General features: G+C 51.9%; 4 protein-coding genes across 7 annotated transcripts in view; 2 read left to right on the top strand and 2 right to left on the bottom strand.

Moving 5' to 3' along the window:
• Window positions 1-216: 216 nt before the first annotated feature.
• Window positions 217-1,412, top strand: LOC117640026 (ubiquitin-conjugating enzyme E2 G2). Its single transcript, XM_034376211.1, has 5 exons — window positions 217-398; window positions 483-564; window positions 642-760; window positions 855-995; window positions 1,077-1,412. Exons 1-5 carry the CDS (start codon window positions 356-358, stop codon window positions 1,190-1,192), a joined length of 501 nt encoding a protein of 166 aa, XP_034232102.1. The 5' UTR covers window positions 217-355; the 3' UTR covers window positions 1,193-1,412.
• LOC117640025 lies at window positions 1,184-2,847 on the bottom strand. Of its 2 annotated transcripts, XM_034376210.1 has the most exons (4): window positions 2,831-2,845; window positions 2,670-2,748; window positions 2,480-2,583; window positions 1,184-2,210 (listed from the first exon to the last, which is right to left on the bottom strand). In XM_034376210.1, the coding sequence occupies exons 3-4, from the start codon at window positions 2,558-2,560 to the stop codon at window positions 1,539-1,541; spliced, it is 753 nt and encodes a 250-aa protein (XP_034232101.1). In that variant the 5' UTR covers window positions 2,561-2,583; window positions 2,670-2,748; window positions 2,831-2,845; the 3' UTR covers window positions 1,184-1,538. The 2 variants fall into 2 exon arrangements, with proteins under 2 accessions (XP_034232101.1, XP_034232100.1); XM_034376209.1 differs by having other exon boundaries at window positions 2,656-2,847.
• Window positions 2,848-2,850: 3 nt separating this feature from the next.
• Window positions 2,851-5,392, top strand: LOC117640027. 3 transcript variants are annotated; one of them, XM_034376212.1, is made up of 4 exons: window positions 2,851-2,986; window positions 3,063-3,186; window positions 3,285-3,493; window positions 3,575-5,392. In XM_034376212.1, the coding sequence occupies exons 3-4, from the start codon at window positions 3,298-3,300 to the stop codon at window positions 3,727-3,729; spliced, it is 351 nt and encodes a 116-aa protein (XP_034232103.1). In that variant the 5' UTR covers window positions 2,851-2,986; window positions 3,063-3,186; window positions 3,285-3,297; the 3' UTR covers window positions 3,730-5,392. The 3 variants fall into 3 exon arrangements, with proteins under 3 accessions (XP_034232103.1, XP_034232105.1, XP_034232104.1); XM_034376214.1 differs by having other exon boundaries at window positions 2,874-2,986; window positions 3,077-3,186; XM_034376213.1 differs by having other exon boundaries at window positions 2,881-2,904.
• LOC117639858 (synaptotagmin-16) overlaps window positions 3,749-17,811 on the bottom strand; it is a 27,384-nt gene continuing 13,321 nt past the window's right edge. The window contains exons 2-8 of the mRNA XM_034375801.1: window positions 10,982-11,140; window positions 9,146-9,370; window positions 8,910-9,058; window positions 8,576-8,836; window positions 8,227-8,493; window positions 7,774-8,157; window positions 3,749-6,862 (exon numbers count right to left, since the gene is read on the bottom strand). Of these exons, the coding sequence (XP_034231692.1) occupies window positions 6,665-6,862; window positions 7,774-8,157; window positions 8,227-8,493; window positions 8,576-8,836; window positions 8,910-9,058; window positions 9,146-9,370; window positions 10,982-11,140 (1,643 nt within the window). The 3' untranslated portion in view covers window positions 3,749-6,664. The remainder of the gene's footprint in view (window positions 6,863-7,773; window positions 8,158-8,226; window positions 8,494-8,575; window positions 8,837-8,909; window positions 9,059-9,145; window positions 9,371-10,981; window positions 11,141-17,811) is intronic.

Below are 17,811 nucleotides of genomic sequence, written 5' to 3'. Positions count from 1 at the left end.
CACAAAAAAAACACAATCACCAACAATGAAACCTCTCATACCAACATATAGAGCAGAATGGGCGTAGAAGTTGCTTCATTTTTTTGCGTAAAAACTTTAAATTTGTCATATAATTAATGTTTTTTCTCATGGTTGATAGCTAAAATACTCTTTCCTCTCTTGAAACTTATCAAACAATCAATCAACGAAACATTTATTTATGTCAGTGTTGTACATAGTGTGCATAAATCAAAGCGGGTTCTCATCGCAGACGGATTTCTGTTTGGCATTTAAATTGTATTTATTTACTTTCTTACATCGAATTGTGTCACTAAATTCAATCGACAATTTTCAAAGACTTCTTTTAGCATCAACGATGGCCGGTTCAGCCCTTCGTCGATTAATGGCAGAGTACAAACGTAATACTGACGTGGAAATGAAGGAAAGTGGTCAGGGCTATTTAGGTTAACACCTTGTCATTCTACCCCTCTTTCATGTTACAGAGTTGACATTGAATCCACCTGAAGGAATCATTGCTGGTCCCATCAACGAAGAAAATTTCTTCGAGTGGGAAGCCCTTATTACGTCAGTACAGATGATTCAAAGTTACGACTGGTGACCACTTATGCTCTTCAATTCAGTTGTATTTTTATATTTTACAGTGGGCCGGAAGGTACATGTTTCGAAGGTGGTGTTTTCCCAGCAAAATTGGTGTTTCCATCAGACTATCCTCTCAGTCCACCTAAGATGCAATTTACTTGTGAAATGTTTCATCCAAACAGTAAGTGATTCATTGAGTACCCCATTTGTTTGTTACTGCTAATGATATTGATGAGTTAACATTTTGCATTTCATGTTGTCCTCCCTCTTATTAGTTTATGCTGATGGGCGAGTATGTATATCAATTCTTCATGCTCCTGGAGATGACCCAATGGGATATGAATCGAGTGCGGAGCGATGGAGTCCTGTTCAGAGTGTTGAGAAGATACTGCTATCTGTTGTTAGCATGTTAGCGGGTAAGTTAATAGAATCAAACTGAACTTTCTTGGTCTTCTATGCTGTTTTATTATTAAAAGTACTGTTGATTTTCTGTCTAGAACCGAATGATGAAAGCGGAGCAAATGTAGATGCTGCGAAAATGTGGAGGGAAGATCGGAATGAGTTTAACAGAATAGCAGAAAAAATTGTTAGAAAAACGCTAGGCTTATCGTGATTAGAACTTTGTTGTGGCTTACAAAAAAAAATGCTGATAGTCGCTGCTGGAATGTCACTTTCAAAATTTACAGTATATGGATTGTTAGGAAATATGGCTGTGAGGTAAGGCGTGTGAGACATAAATCTAATTCAGCACTTTACATTTTAAAAAGGTAAGGTTTTATGAACTTCAACTCAGTAAGTAGTCTTCAAGAAAATAAAAGGTTTCAATGAGCCAATCAATCATCTTTTTACTGATCTTTTCATATTATTTTATTTCAATTACACTAATAATATGTGATGATTAGCTGCTTACTTTCCAAAATAATGCCTTTTTTCACACACAAAAGTTTTTCTTATTTTTGTTACAGTTCCTCAGTTACCCTATCTTGAACCCATTTTAACAGATTTAAACAAGCCTCACACCTTACATCATCAGTTTCTCGAGGTACAAGCAGAGCACAAGAAGTTGATCTGCATGTGTCTCTACAACCCTCTTCTACAAATGGGTACGAATCAATGCGTACTTCTGGGTGATTATCTCTGACCTTCTGGACATCTAGATAATTAAGACCGACACAATTTGTGTACTGAATAACAATCTCTACCAAAGCCAACACACTCTGACAAAATTCATCTAATGAATTTAAGGAAAAAACCTTGGGTGAATGCAATAAACTGAACACTTCATCAAAAAGGGGACAGGGGTAACATTGCACATGAACGGAAGCATTACCCAAAAATGAGACAAAGACCTGCCTTAAAATTACTTTTATACCACCAGAGCTTAGGAGCATAACATAAAAACCCTTTTTATCTGCTGTAGCTATCCAGTCTGATGGCAGCAGACTGGAAAGCTTGCGCAGTGCTGCAGACAATGATGCTGCACTGGGGCAAGGAACTTCAATGTAAGAAGGTGCAGGTCCTGAAGAGGCGTCAAGAGTGAAGACACTGGAAGACTCTTCCACAGGGTTGACGAGACCCGGAGATGGTTGTTCCGGTAGGGACTGCTGCAGTGGTTCATTGATGTCTTCATCCTGCAACATTTTATTTTTAAATTTAAAAACAAATTACAGGGGGGCTGCCTGTTCCATATTAGCAGGAGAACTATAAATGCCTTCGGCATATGCTCTTCAGCAGTATCCTGATGGGGAAAGAAACATTCACGATATGCCAAGTTATACAACGGGAAATAAGAGCACTTAATGGACACTTTTGCACAAAATTGAATTCGTATTCTTTACAACTGTGGATCTCTTTACCATGGTCAATGTCCATAGGACATGTTGAGACCATTGAAACTTACCGTTTCTGGCACCTCTTTTGGAGCATGCGTCATGCGTCTTTTGGGTCTATGAAACCTCTGACTCCGGGCTTTCCGTGGCATCGCAAGCCAACATTTAAAAATTCCTTAAAGTTTAAAGGTTCTTTTGTAATTATAATTGCTTTTAAAAATTCAATGCAGAGAGAGGGAAACCTAACCTTTCTGGACCAACCTTCAGATTAAACATTTGCGTACGAAAGAATTTAGTTTCAGCAACTGTGTTGAGAAAGCGCTCTCATCAAAGTTATAATCTAAATTTAAAAATGAACACGAAGCATATAGATTATCAGAAAGAAATGTCGAAACTGTAAAAGAAAGGGGGCAATGTCTCACAGTCGGTAGCTGTAGGGTTGGTACTAGTTGCATTTATTTTTCATCATTCGTTTGTTGACCGCTGTTGTCTTCTGGTTTGTATTGTGATTCTGTTTATTTTCAGAAGCTTATTAAGTTGATGATTGCAACAGTCAGCAGCAGTGACATTTACTTAATGTACGCATTTTTTTTTGTGTGAGTCATATGACAGCAATTATCTATTCATTTTGTTTCGTGTTCTGTTCTTTGACAGGTTAACCTCGCCAGACATCGTGTTCTTGCCGTTTTCGCCGAAAAATTTAAATTAAATCTTCCGACGATTATTGTCTATCCAGACTTCCCTATTAGCCCAAGAGGCTAATATTCAAGAGTTCTAGGTAAAGTATTCATTTGTTCTCCGTAATTCTGTGGATTTAATTTGCCGGATGGGGCTTTGACGGTAACAACTCAATGTTTTTTGCTTGTTTTTTTTTAGTTTTGTGTTTGGAATGACTGAACAAGGCCCTACCATTAAGGTCCACTGTGGGTCGAACCTCGTTTTCTCCTGCTCCAAACCAGCAAAAGATTCAGAGTCTGGGGGGAAGACTGCTGCACTTGTGTCATCTCTGAAGGAAGCACAAGTACGTGTTAACCAGTTTCTGACCGAACTTGTGGAGAAAAGTGGATCATCAAACTCAAATAAAGGTATTAATGTTGAATCATTTTAATATTTTTCAAAATCCTTTGTTTCTTACACAATGTGTTGATGAATCACCTGGTTTTTAGGAGGTGATGATGAAGCTAGTGATGAGGAAGACGAAGAGGCAGATGAGGATTCCTGTGGCAAGTTATCTGAAGCTATGAAACGAAAACTAGAAGGGAATGAGTTGAGTTCAAATACAAGTAAAACTGATAGGAAAAGAACAAAGACCCAAACTTAGCAGCCAATAAAAAACACTATCATAATAATTTTTTTTATTAATTTTAGCACAAAGATTTTCTTTACAACTTTACAGCAGTGGTCACACATTTATTTTTCCTTTGGGCCGTAGTCATCTTAGGTTCACACATTATGTAGTTTTACAATCCCATATGTGCCTCATACAGTTTTTAGAAAGCAAAGGAAAGTTTGGCCTGCCTCATAATCCTCGCATCTTGTTTGTTTTTCTTATTTTTTTGTGTTAAGTAGGGTTGCAGCATGAGATAATTATCTCATGGTTGCAGTAACCCCTTTAAAGCATGCTTGTATTTTTTTATAAATACATGTGTGTATCAGTAAAAAAGTGATTGGAAATACATTATACATCAATAACAATCCCTCACACCCATCATTTTATCATTTTTCCAGTTTGATTGCGGTTCCCCCTCTTATTCTCCTCCATGCTGAAATATAGAAAGTAGATAAGACAACAAATTTTCCTACTTATGTACATATTTTAATGAGGAAATTGGCATGTACACATAAATGAGCTGTACATTAGGTCAGCAGCAAATATTGGATTGATTTGAGGGGTTATTGTGTCTCTTTTTGAACCCTATTTACACATGTTGGAAGAAGTAGAAGTAATGTAAATTTTTAGGTGGACAATAGTCAAAAACTCTGTATATTTGTGGGAAAAACGCACATGACTTCATCTTCAACCTTTTCTTTTGCTACGGAGAATGAGGAAGAAATGAATTTGCTTCAGATGTCTTGCCCAAGTTGAGACAACCCTATTCCATTGCACCAGTCAGATTATTGTGTATGCTTGATAAGGATTCTGTTTCTAACATAGGTCAAGTTCTCTTTTTAAAAATTAGATCAAATTTTCTAGCTGGTTTCGTTTGTAATGAGATCAACTGGGTCACAATATCTTTCAAATTTTTCAATTTGTCTTGGAGAATTTAGTTTGAAACATGTCTGTCACGTTACTTGTGTGAACTTTTTTTTTGTTTAAACCTCTAGAGGTTTATTTTACCTTAATTCTGAATTACAAATATACATACTTAATGTAACATACTTGTAGAAAAATCACAAGAATAAAGTCTTCTTCGATTGCACGCTAAACAATACAGATTAAGATTAAATGTAATCTTGAAACTTTGGAAGGGGAAATTGAATATACAACTGAAATTACTGCAGTCTTGCATTATAATTGGCAGAGAGAATTTCATTTCAAGAGTTCCCTACATTGGCTGTGTAATATTGAGTGTACTGCTTTTAGAAACATTCTGAAGGCTCTGCCAATTATAAGTACAATTCAGAGTATTTTAATATGTCGCATGCTTGCATTAATAAGGTTTAAAATAGTATGGTAATAAGTTGCAGAACAATTTTGAGGTCTCTGTGATGTCCATTGCTTCTTAATTATCACTAGGTAAACACAGCATTTGTAAGGTTGCCCTACAAAATTTAAAGCTTCAAGATGCATCTCTCATTCCTTACCACAACTGATAGATAGTTGCAACTTTGTGTATCCCCTAGAAATATGATCTGGTAATGTCCTGTGTTCGAGAGCAATCCGCTCTCATCTTTTGGCTCGGTAATTTGTTGATTGATATGTCAAATGTTCTTTTTTTTAACCAATATTCAATAAAACATCAATACTGAATGATTAAGATTTATCATGCATTGTGTAATAGTATTTTCCTTGATACACATTCCTGGTCCAGATCTGACTTAAGCAGAATATAAATTCGATCAGTGAGTCTCCTCAGAGACAAACTTAATCATGAATCAGTCACATAATACTGCCAAATGTTAGTCATCTTGACTTCTCACTTATAATTTCATTATGACCTCAGGTTTCTTACAGAAATGAAATAAAATTTTCTTTATAAATGGTTTTGAACTATCATATTTTTAAATTAATCAAATAACTATGACTTGATACTTAGGCCCTGGTGAAAACCTGATTTTGTGGCATAGCTTCAACTGTTGTGCAAAGTCACAGTGGCACTCATACATTTTTTTGAATCTTACTGAGGCAACTAAGCTAACACTCATGCATGTACACACAGGAACACCATTGAATGAAAATAGAGTGAAAGAAAATACAAAAACTCTTAGACAATCTTACATCCATTTGATTAACAGACATTGATGCATGATGCACTAAGCCAAAACACCAGCATTCTTAAGAAGTGAAGGTGGTATCTACTTACTCCATAACACAAAATATAAAGTCCTGAAGACATACAGCTCATATTGGTCAACAGTGCTGCATTACTAATCACAAACAGTAGAGAACACATCTAGTTTTTAGAAAAAAGTTATTACTTATCCAGTAATTAATATGATGAAAGTAGCTAATACAAAATACAAATAGTATCACGCCCCTTAAAAAATACTCGGGGCAGAATTGAGATTAATAAGATGATAGACAACTTGTAATATCTCAGTGCCATCCGAAATTCATACATGCTTACATCGTATTCGAGCCTCATGCTGGATCGATTTGTGCACACCACCACAGCTTTACTTGAACACCATCAAATTTCCTTCTATTTCAACAAAACTGATAAAAGGAAACACCCTGAGGGCATAGCTATTTGGCCAATATTTACAAAATGTTCCATGATCACATTACAACTCAGCTCCGATGTAAAATATAATAATCAACACAAGTAATTCCAGTCAAGTCACGAACTGTGCGCTCTGATTCACCAAGGACCACTGCGGCGAGGGGCATCCGGACGAGGTCGATGAAAACCCCGAAAGGAGCCTCCCCGTCCCGACTCACTTACCTTGGCTTTTTCAAACAGAAATATCAGAAACAACAACAACTAAACAAAATTCCCTTTGTCGCCCTACGACGTGCGACTCGGGGCCGCGAGGGGCGGCGCGCGCTTCCCAGGCTGGACGGCTATTGGTCCGCGTCCGTCTCTCCGCTAGGCTCACGTGTCCAGCAGGACGTGCCAGCGCAGGATCTGCTCGCCGCGCACCTCGCACATGTCGTTCCAGTGCTTGGCCTCCTCCTCGCCCGACGACTTGGCGCCCAGCGCGAACCAGCCGATGGCCTCCTTCTTCTTCATGCTGCGCTTGTTGTACACCGACACGAGCAGCGTCACGTCGGGCAGCTGGAACAGCGGCACCTGCGGGAAGGCGAAGGGAAGGGCCGTGTCACTCCGTGGCCGCGGCACGAGCTACTCCGAATCCGAAACGATAGTCCGGCCGGGAGCGCCTGTCAAGTCGAGGGTAGGCAGTGCCGCCCAACCCGCGAGTGTGGCGGGCCGGCCGGCCGCCCGTTGGCAGGCGCTCGGACTAACGAAGGCGCAAGCAGGAGAACTAGAAATGCCTTCGGCTCGGGAACGGACGCTGGGTCTGGCGTTCTGACCATGGTCGGTAGTAGTTTGAAGAAACGAAAATACTCAGAATTAAATGATATGTAAGCAAAAATATATATTGAGGCGGACTCAGTAAGACATTTTTGAGTAAACCGAACACCTTTTATCCTGGATTAGACGGTTTTAAACGTGGAAATGACAAAAAAGGAAGCAGCGGCGGGGGTCGACGGCAGTGTCTGGCGAAGATCCGCGGCGGGCCCCAACTGCAGGGCCACATAGTATACCATTTTTTATCTTTGTTAAGCTCTAAAGGGTAAAAAATGGGGGCTTTTATTAAAGCTAGAGGCATATACTATCAAATGGAAAGGTTATTGGAAAACATCAGGGCAGGAAATATTTGCATTCTCCTTACAAAGTTGGACGTCCTCAGGCCGTTAGCAGGCGGTGACGTCGACTAACCGACCATGGTCAGAAAGGGTATCTGACGACTTTGCAAGGAGAATGCAAATATTTCCTGCCCTGATGTTTTCCGATAACCTATCCATTTGATAGTATATGCCTCTAGCTTTAATAAAAGCCCCCAGTTTTTACCCTTTAGGGCTGGACAAAGATTAAATTTGGTAAAGAGTTCGGCCCTGCAGATAGTGCCCGCCACGAGCCTCCACTCCCCACTCGCCTGGCGCAAGGCCGCAAGGCGGACTGGGGAACGTGCGACTTACCTGGAAGACATAGGTCTCCTTGAACAGTGGGTTGGGCTGGCCGCGGCGCACCGACGACCTGGCCTTGCCGATCTCCTGGCCGGAGCTGGAGGCCAGCCTGAGGGTGACGTAGGTGTCGGGGGCGATGGGGCGGCCCGACAGCCCCGGCAGGCCCGAGAGCGCCGCGGGCCTGGACAGCGACGCCGCCAGGGAGGCCGTCGTCATGTTGCGGAAGTGGCTGCCCTTGACCAGCTCCACGGACAGGCGGCCCGTCGTGCCGTTGTAGGACAGCCCCACCAGCAGCTCGGGCACGCCGCCGTGCTGCAGCTGCATCTGCATGGACTGGCTGGAGCCCGTCGAGTCGCTGCGCGCCAGCGACAGCAGGTCGGACGCCGACGTCTTGAGCTGCGGCCCGAGACCAGGTTAGAGACTCGCCCTCTCTCTCGCACTCGAGGGGCGTGACAGTGCACTCACCGCCATGTTGGCGCGCGGCTCCAGGTTGAGCCACACGTTGGTCTCGGACTCGAGGTTGATGGCCGAGAAGCTGACGATGCTCTCCCCGATGAAGCGCTCCCGGCGCATGCGGCCGCAACCGTACAGGCGGAAGCGCACGCCCATGCTGTTCACGTCCTCGGGGTTGATGCGGTTGAACAGGATGCTCTCCATGAACTGGGGATTCTCGCCGTGCCGCACCTTGCTCTTCAACCTCTGCTTCTTGGTCGGGAGCAGCACGATGCGTACCTGAGAGGAAAAACAGTTTGTTCATTTTATTGTTTTCGCGAGTTCAGGATGAACCCAAAAGGCGCGGCAGGCAGGCAGGCACCTGCGTGTGGGAGGCGCCGCCGCGGTCCCTGGCGGGGATGTCCCGCGCCTGCATCAGGTGGATGGTCATGTTGCGCATGGGCGCGTCGTAGGCGAAGGACACCTCCAGCTGGCCGCACGCGCAGAAGGGGGCCGCCGCGGCCGAGATGCCGCAGCGCCCCGACATCCTGCCGCCCATGACCACGGCGCCCGTCGTGCCCGTGCTCTCCACGCTCTGGATGTCCGAGACGCCGCCGTCGTCCTGGTGCATCATCACGATGCACTGCGGGAAACAAAGCATGGTTGTTAGCAGCTTCCACCTGCGGCTGCGCGGCACGGAGGAGGCGAGGACTCACGTCCTGGTTGTCGCACTGGTCCTTGAGGCACGGCGGACACCGCGGCTCCGGCACCTCCAGCGGCGGCTCCATGGTGCGGTGCGCGTACCTCGGCGGGTACCCGGGCCAGATGGCGCCGTTGCCGTTCGCCACGCCCGCGAAGTTGGCCACTGCGCACATCAAGGAGGGTGAGCAGGGGCACTCCACTGTACATTCAGACGGTGTGGCAGCACGCTGTGGCGGCACGCTGCACCTACCGGGTGACGGGTGGCTGCCGTCGGGCTGCTCGCGCTGCTGGCCGCCGGTCTTGTCGCCGCGGCCCTCGCGGTGCCGCAGCATCTTCTCCTCCTCGCTGCAGGTCGTGGACGCCGAGGTGGTGGACGCGTTGCAGGAGGGGTTGGGCCCGAGGCCCCTCTCCGCCATGGACATGGGGTCGCCGTGCACGGCGGGCGCGCTGTGCGCCGTGTGCGCGGTGTGCGCGGCTTGCGTGCCGAGCGGGTTGTGCCGAGACAGCGGGCCGACGGCCGCCACCACGGTCCCCGTGCTGCCCTGGCTGCCCTGGCTGCCGTGGCTACCATGGCTGCCGTGGCTACCATGGCTACCTGGCTGGCATGGCTGCCGTGGCTGCCGTGGCTGGCATGGCTGCCGTGGCTACCGTGGCTGCCCTGGCTGCCCTGGCCGACGGCCTGGTGGTGGAAACCGCCCATCCCCGGGGGGGCGCCCAGGCTGCCCGAACGGTACGGTATTTCTGCGTCAGACAAAACAAACAAAATGTAATCAAGCGGAGCCGAGCGGAGCGTTGCGGGTCCCATGTTGTCATTCCCCCTTTTTCAAGCGACGCCGGTGCGGCGGTGCCTCGCCCGGGGGCGGGAGAGGGTCTCTGCAGGATGTGCAGGAAACACTCACGTGCGTGCGTCTGGCCGTAGTGTGCCTGCAGCTGGCGATGGAAGGCGAACTCGCGGCCCACGGCCGACGTCTGGCCGTTGACGCTGATGACCGTGGCGGCGGTGTGCGTGGGGTGGGCGCCGTGCCCGTGGACGCCGTGGACGCCGTGGACGCCCTGGCCGGGCGGGTTGGACGCCATCTCGGCCTCCAGGCGACGCCGGCGGCCATCCTCCTCGCCCTCCGAGCTGCTGCCCGCCTCCTCGAAGGAGAAGCCACGGCCTGCGCAGCGCCCAAAGCGTCACGCACATTGCCAGACATTCAATTTCAAAAGCGATTTGTTCCATGCATGCCGATGCATGCGGTGGGGCGGGTTCTCTGTCCCTTTCTCCTCCCTCTACTGAGAGCGAGAGAGACGGAGGGTTTTGGCCGCCGTTAAGGCGTCCGGAAGTGACCGGAGTGACCTCTCTTCGGGGAACACGTGATGGAAATGCCCAACAGTAAAAACGCGCGAGAAACGCAAAAAAAGCGCGGGAAAAATAACGCGGGAAAAAAACGCGGGAAAAGCGCAGAGAAAGCGCGGGAGAACTAAAGTCCGCGTGCGTGCCGCGAGACCCGGACTGGACGTCTGGGGCGACCACGCCTCTTCCTATCGTGACACGCTGCGGCACGGCAGCACGCAGCACGGCACTTAGGACAATTGTTGGCGTGACCCAGTCATCATAACGGGCCCGTTTGGGGTCCGTTTGGGGTCCGTTTGGGGCCTTTTTATCCACTGTCTGTCTGTCTGTCCGTCTGTCTGTCCGTTTGCTCCGGTCCCACGGGACCACTCACAGTGTGTGCAAGGCCAGCATCAAACCGTCAACAACTCCGCACCAACAACACGGCCGACACGGCATTGGCTCACGCGCACTAGGCCGAGAGGTCACGCACGGCGCACGTGTCTGTCTCGCACCCCACGGCGCTCCCCGGGAGTGCGAGCGAGAGACAGCGACTCTATTCGGAATCAGGTTGCAGAGCGCCTCTGTGGTCTAGCCCGTAATGGTAATGGTAATCTGAGGTAGACCGCGCTCGGACGCGCGCGCGCCGCGGGTCTGCCTACCCGCCGCTACGCAGGCGCTCTCTCGGACGGCCCCAACTCCGACGAGGGTTTTCATTCCGTCGGAGGCAAAAATAAGAAAGCAAGCAAATGGCGGACGGGAGAGACTCACCAAGGTCGGTCTTCCTGGGCCGCGGCGCCAGGCGGATGCCCCAGGCGTCGTCGCAGCAGTTGAGGCTGTTGATGCCCGTCAGGCACCAGCGCTTGTTCAGGTACAGGATGACGGCCGCGATGACGGCCAGCACGCCGGCCACCCCCACGACGACCGGCACTGCGGCAGAGAGGCAGAGTTTCAGAAAACCTGTGACGTGAACCCGACCGGTACTCCCCGCGTTAATTGATGTACTTGGTCACGGTCTACATGGCCTGGGCGGGGCTGGGCGGGGCGCGGCGGACGGGGCCGACAGTGGGGCGGACGGTGGCAGCTCCCCTGACGTCACGAGCTCCTGGCAGAGATCGCGAGCTGGCGAGACGTGACAGAGCTCCGCTAGCGCTAGCGCAGCGGGACGTGGGCTGACAGTGTCTGACACCAACCCCCTCCCCGGCCCCCAATTCCAGTCTCGTCCATTTGTGACGAGTCCGTTCGATGAGCCGCCAGAGCCGCTCTGTCTCGCGGACTATTCTCGTCCGCCGCGACACCGCGCGTTTTGCAATGGAAATGCTCTGCGCACTGCACTGGCACACTGCAGCGTGACTGCAGCACTGCGGAAAGCGCAGCGGAGGGGGCGCCAAGACGGCAACGCATCGCGGCATCGCGGTGGCAGAAGGAGTGTGTGTGTGTGTGTGTGTGTGTGTAACCGGCCCGCCGACACACCACTCCCGCATGATGAATACATAAAATTCAAAATTATGACTGCAAGTGTTGGCGCGAGGACTCTCTCTCTCTCTCCCTCTCTCTCTCTCCGGAGGCGCCAGGTGCCACACGCGGCGCGTCGCATATCGACCTGCAGCAGACGACGCCAGCAGCCGAGACGACGGAGCTCGCCGACGGTGCAGACGACTCAGACATATGCAGCGGCCGCGGTCGCCGCCACGCCTCCACGCCGCGCGGCCTATGACCGCAACGTGACGCGTCGCGAAAAAGATAAACAAGAAACGGGGGAACTCACGGCTCATTTTGCTTGGAGCATTCATTGGCGTCTTCTCGCATGGCGCGGTGTTTCCAGTGAGGGTGCCGGGCCGACCGGCCAGCCGAACCAACCCCGATGCGGCGATGCGGCGACGCGGCGACGCATCCTGGCGTTTAATTAACTTCCCCTCCACCCCGGCGAGCCGAGCGGAGCCGAGCGGAGCCGAGCGGAGCGGAGCCGAGCCGAGCCGAGCCGAGCCGCCCCTCGGGACGCGCGATACGGCAGACCGCCCTACCTGCAGTGTGTCGCCGTCTCTCTCGCTCCCCCTGCCAGCCGGCCCAGCCACCGCACGAGGGCGAGAGAGACGGCGACACACTGTCCGGAGTCATCCTGCAGGCAGTGGGGCCCGCACTGCCCTCGCTTCATTTCGGCGGGTTGCGCAACCTTCTCCCCTCCCCCACCCCCTCCCCCAAGACGGAGCCGGTGAGTTAATTTGACGCGCTGCACAATAAGAGCATCACGGGGGGAGGGGGGGATACCGGAGGGAAGGACAGGGACGCGTCCCGAAAGACCTCAAGGTGTCCCTCATGAAGGTCTTGGCCCGCCCTGCCCGGGGAAATTGCAGCCACAACGATTTTGGCTTTGACCGCAACGATTTTCCGACCAAGTTGGTGAAAAAGTGGTCGAATCTCGTAAATTTGCTGATTTTGCTGACTTTGGGTGGCCACTGTGTCCAATCTAGTCGCCGTAAAAGGCCTCCCTCGACGTTCTAGTATTCTTAAGACCCTACTCTTTCATGCCCTGTATTGGGAAGACGTTGACCACAACGATTTTGGCTTTGACCGCAACGATTTTCCGACCAAATTGGTCAAAAAGTGGTCGAATCTCGTAAATTTGCTGATTTTGCTGACTTTGGGCGGCCACTGTGTCCAATCTAGTCACCGTAAAAGGCCTCCCTCGACGTTCTAGTATTCTTAAGACCCTACTCTTTCATGCCCTGTATTGGGAAGACGTTGACCACAACGATTTTGGCTTTGACCGCAACGATTTTCCGACCAAGTTGGTCGAAAAGTGGTCGAATCTCGTAAATTTGCTGATTTTGCTGACTTTGGGTGGCCACTGTGTCCAATCTAGTCGCCGTAAAAGGCCTCCCTCGACGTTCTAGTATTCTTAAGACCCTACTCTTTCATGCCCTGTATCGGGAAGACGTTGACCACAACAATTTTGGCTTTGACCGCAGCGATTTTCCGACCAAGTTGGTCAAAAAGTGGTCGAATCTCGTAAATTTGCTGACTTTGGGTGGCCACTGTGTCCAATGTAGTTGCCGTAAAAGGTCTCCCTCGACGCCCTAGTATTCTTAAGACCCTACTCTTTCATGCCCTGTATCGAAAAGGCCATTGACCGCAAATAGTTTGGGAGCGGTAGCCTCACAAAGTTGGTCATGAAGGGTAAAAACATAATGATGATCGGGGGCCTTTTGCGGTCTTATCCGCTGGGGCCTTTTGGGGGCCAGTCCGAGCCTGCGCCCAGGTCTGAAGTTGAACCCCACAGCCCACAGCACACAACTTTTTACGCCGCTTCCGATTCATGATTGCGTGGCGTGGCGGCGTACGGGCTTCGCCCTTGAGAGTGAGGGGCGGGGAGGGGCGGGGACTGCGCCATTGTCCAGGCGGTGTCATCGGTAAGGCCGCGGCCGCCGCCCCGCGCCCGGCTGGCTGGCTCTGGCACTCCGCGGCGGAAATCCCGAGTCTGGTCGATACAGTGAGGCCGCCGCGCCGCCAGGCTGGGGGACAGGACAGGTGGGTCTGGCGGGGACGCCGCGGCCGCGGGGTGAGCGGCCGCTGTCTTGCTTAGGTCTTGCCTAGGTATTGCCGCTGCTGGTAGCGGAGCGGTTTGTCGCTCTGTCTCTCTCGCACCGGTACGGAGATCCCCATGAGTGCGATAGAGACAGAGCGATCGGCTGACGCCGGGTGACAAAGCTCCTCAGCTGGAACGGGATGCTACCGGCCCGCTGTCCCCCAGCAGGGCGTTCCGAACGGACCTTTCGTGGCTCGCCGTCACCCCGGGGCGTTCTGTGGGGGCGCGAGAGAGACAAAGACAGCCGCGTGATCGACCGACCAGCCGGGCCACGGCCTCGGCCACGGCCGGCCGCCACTCGATACACATGGACGTGAAGCTAAAATGTCCGGCGAGTCGATGGGGCGCGCGGAGTCGCCCTGTCTTTGTCGCACTAGGGCGGGCCGTGGCGCCGCGGAGAGAGAGAGAGAGAGAGAGAGAGAGAGAGAGAGAGAGAGAGAGAGAGAGAGAGAGAGAGAGAGAGAGAGAGAGAGAGAGAGAGCGTGCCACGTGGCGCCCCTTTATTCCACGTGAAATGTAATTGAGGAAGTACACGTGCCGTTCAGACTATTCCGTGGGCTGCCGCGTCGCTGCCGCGTGTCTTATTACGAGGCAGGGCGAGGCAAGGTGAGGCGACGCGGAGCCACGCGGCCGAAGGGAGCCGTGAAATTGAGTTTGGCGCGAGCAGCGGTCCTGGAGGAAGGTCCTGGAAGTCCCAGGGCTGGCGACGCGGCGCAGTGGCGCGGCGCCGCGGAGAGCCCCACTCCACAGGGCTGCCGGGGAGCCTATTCGGAGCCCCCTCCAGGTCCTCATCCTCCTCCTCAAGGTCCTCCTCAACGCCATGAAGCCCCGTCCGTGCCATGCCCCGCCATGGCCACCGGAAAGTCCTAGGACTCGGGTTCGACTTGGAGGACGCGACGCAGCACGCCGAGCAGTAGTCCGAGCAGTACGCTGAGCAGTACGCCGAGCAGTGCGCCATGCAGTATGCAGTGCACCAGCACGCCTACGCCGCCAGACACCCCTGCAATCAATTGGACTCGAAGGTCGCGTGTGTGTCTGTGTGCGTGTTCGGGTTTGCAACGGCACACCGGACGAACAGACGGACGGGAGGGGAGGGACACACAGACCGATTGGCTGAGGCTAATGTCAGCAGGACCGGCCAGGCCACTCTATTGATTCTCCGCGCTGCTTTCGTGTGAACCGCACGTACTCTCGTGTCCGAAAGCCGCGCGCTGTCCGAGCTGTACGAAAGCTGTCCGAGCTGTCCAAGTTGCCCCGCCCCTACTCCCAACCAAGCGGCAAAGTCAATGAAACTTGTAGAATTTCTGACGGCGGACCTAAGTTCGGTTTTGGCGTCGCACAGCCGACGGCGTGGAAAATGTTTGACGAATGTCCTGAAAATAGCGCGAAGTGCTGCTGACTTTAGGGGATGGCCTAAAAGGGTATGAAGATTGGCTGAGGCCCACGTGGAAGGGACTGTCTATAACCGGGTTTCAGATTATCAAACCTCGAGACGCCTTTGGCGCCGACTAAGCCGGTAAACCCAGCAAAAAGGGCGGGGCAGATCACTAGGTTACCCCGCTGGACCCACCTCGAACACGAATAAAGCTGTTATAGTGCCCTCCGAGCGAACTCTGCTCGCTCCCCTCTGTGTCTCGGTGGGCCCGGGTGGGCCTTGGTGGGAGTGCGGTGCTGCGGTGCTCGGGGATGCATAACCCATGGGCCCATGGACCGTCCGGGCCCAACTTACCCCGCTCGGTACGCACACACACCACACACGCAAACAAACCTGAGCCCGGAACATTGTCTTGGGGGAGTACTGTAGAGTAGTGGGTCTGTTGCCCGACGCCCGACCCTCACACGGGTAACCCTCACATGCTGAGAGAATTTTTTCAAAACTCGAACGAAACCTCAGTCTTGATGCAGCATTGATGCTTCTTTCCCGACTCGACTGTACAGGTTTGATGGTTGAAATGATTGCCTTCCCCTTTCTAAACACAGCCAGGTGCTCTTGGTCGGCCCCGGGGGCTGCGGGCGAGGTAGGGGACGGACGGACGGTTTCGAACAGTCGTGTCGTCGATCTGTCTTTCTAAGCATCCTTACGGGACAGACAGAGACCGAGAAGGACTCTTCGGATTCAGTCTGCTGGGCGACCGAGTGGTTGGCCCGGGGCGGCGTCCTTCAGCGACCGGGGACTCGGTTATGAACGCTCCACGTACTTTCGTCATCTCCAGGAGCGGGCCCTGCCGGCCCTACCCTCAGATGAAATTCCATCCCGAAAAAAAAAAAACACGCACACACACATACGTTCCTTCCTTCTCTATCTCTCTCTCTCTCTCTCTCTCTCTCTCTCTCTCTCTCACACACACACTTCCTCCCGAGTCGTCTGCAAGGCCTCGCAGCAAGGACTACCGGGAGCAGAAGGACTCCTTTTGTCGCGTTTTCTGCGCCACTGCGCCCACATTGTGGTCCTGGAAGACTCTGTTGCCGATCTGCCCGTGTATATCTGACGGCCCGCCTCTGCTTCTAAAGTTCCTGCCACCCTGGCAGTGTCTCTCCGGGGCAGGCCCAGGCCCCAGGTTTGTGGCTGGCCCGCCGCACGGGACGTCCGCCGCCGGGCCGGAGTGGCCGGAGGAGCGAGCCGAGTAGGTGGCCGGAGCCCCGGAGCCCCGGAGCCCCGGAGCCAGGGCCACATTAAAAACTTACATTACGGGGCGGGGCTGCTGGGGCTGCTGGATCCACGACCACGCTGCCGAGCACTCTGCGAGCGCGGATGCCGCGGGCGCTCCGAGCGCCTCTCCGGACCGGTAGAGCACTCCCCGGAACAAGCATAGTTTTTCCCCCAACGTGAATGTGTTTCAATCAACAGAACGCCCGTTGCATAGTCTCTCCCAAAGTTGGGCCGGGGCCCCGCGGGGCTGGCGGTCTGGCGGCCACGCAGTTTCCAATTGGACTTTCCATTCGGCCGCGCGCGGTTCCACTCATCTTTCGGAAAGCCATTTCAGCCGTCAACAAAAACAACATCATCAACAACAAGGCGACAGCACGGCGGGCCCTTGAATGGGGAGCAGGGGGGTCCATGAATGGACTGCGAGCAGCATCCCCTCCCGCCAGCCTCGCCTCAGCCTCGCCCCAGCCTCGCCACCCCCAGAGCCACTTGAACAAACGCACGCACCTGCTTTCAGCAGCAGGGGGGGGGGGGGGGGAAGGGGGGGGCACGGGGGTCAAAGCAGGAGATCAATATGGAGTCGCGCACGTGCCATGTCCGGGTGCCCCCCCTCTCGCCCCCCCCCCCCCAGCCCCCGCGGGCCGGAAACCAAACAGAGTGAAAGCTCCCCCCGGGGAAAGGAAGGAGAGGAGTAAAATAAGGGGAGGGGGCCCAAGCAGCGCTCTCACGAAAACATGTTTTTTTTTTCATTCGGGGTGCTCCCGGTTCGGCGTGTCCGGCGGGATATTGCTGCCGCTGGGGTTTTGTGTCTGCGGTATACAAGCGAACAGCCCCGATCGAGCTTGTCGTTTTAATGTACTCGGGGTTTTGTCGTGTACAGTACAGTCGGATGTTCCAGCTGGTGTTGGGGTTAGAGTAAGCTTTGCTCTCTCTCTTTCTTTTTTTTTTCGGGCACTGGGTTTGGGAGAGTAGGAAAGGGGGAGAGGGATTCGACACGAGGCGAAGAGCGCTAAGCCGCCTCCCCATGCGAATTGGGAACGCTTTTAATTACTCGACCCACAGTCCGGACTCGGCTAGCTCTCTCCAAAACACACACACACCCCCACACCCACACAAAAACACACACTAACACACACACACTAACACGTTACACTCAACGGGAAACGGGTACAAACGCGAAAAGCGGAGGTAAAACGCCCAATCGAAAAAAAAAAAAATAAAAAAAAAGGGACTTTTGAGCAAAAAAGAAAAGATATTTAAGCAAAAAACAAAAGGGAAAAAAAAAATGCTTATATTTAAAATCTTTAAAATTTCTGAAGAAGGTAAGAGGAGCTCTAAAAATCAACAGGGAATTTTAAGTTACATGGA

Source organism: Thrips palmi, unplaced genomic scaffold (assembly GCF_012932325.1).
Source record: "Thrips palmi isolate BJ-2018 unplaced genomic scaffold, TpBJ-2018v1 HiC_scaffold_12, whole genome shotgun sequence".
Classification (NCBI taxonomy): Eukaryota; Metazoa; Arthropoda; class Insecta; order Thysanoptera; family Thripidae; genus Thrips; species Thrips palmi.
Note: the sequence above shows the minus strand (reverse complement) of the source record. Positions and strands in the feature narration are given on the sequence as shown.

What these genes read in the sequence shown, in the direction of transcription:
- LOC117640026 (XM_034376211.1), top strand. Translation starts at nt 356, where the DNA reads ATGGCCGGTTCAGCCCTTCGTCGATTAATGGCAGAGTACAAAC. An exon ending in ATTAATGGCAGAGTACAAAC is followed by an intron (nt 399 to 482) that starts GTAATACTGACG and finishes TTCATGTTACAG; the next exon opens with AGTTGACATTGAATCCACCT. An exon ending in GAGTGGGAAGCCCTTATTAC is followed by an intron (nt 565 to 641) that starts GTCAGTACAGAT and finishes TATATTTTACAG; the next exon opens with TGGGCCGGAAGGTACATGTT.
- LOC117640025 (XM_034376209.1), bottom strand. Translation starts at nt 2,560, where the DNA reads ATGCCACGGAAAGCCCGGAGTCAGAGGTTTCATAGACCCAAAAGACGC. An exon ending in CAAAAGAGGTGCCAGAAACG is followed by an intron (nt 2,211 to 2,479) that starts GTAAGTTTCAAT and finishes AAAATGTTGCAG; the next exon opens with GATGAAGACATCAATGAACC.
- LOC117640027 (XM_034376212.1), top strand. Translation starts at nt 3,298, where the DNA reads ATGACTGAACAAGGCCCTACCATTAAGGTCCACTGTGGGTCGAACCTC. An exon ending in ATCATCAAACTCAAATAAAG is followed by an intron (nt 3,494 to 3,574) that starts GTATTAATGTTG and finishes CCTGGTTTTTAG; the next exon opens with GAGGTGATGATGAAGCTAGT.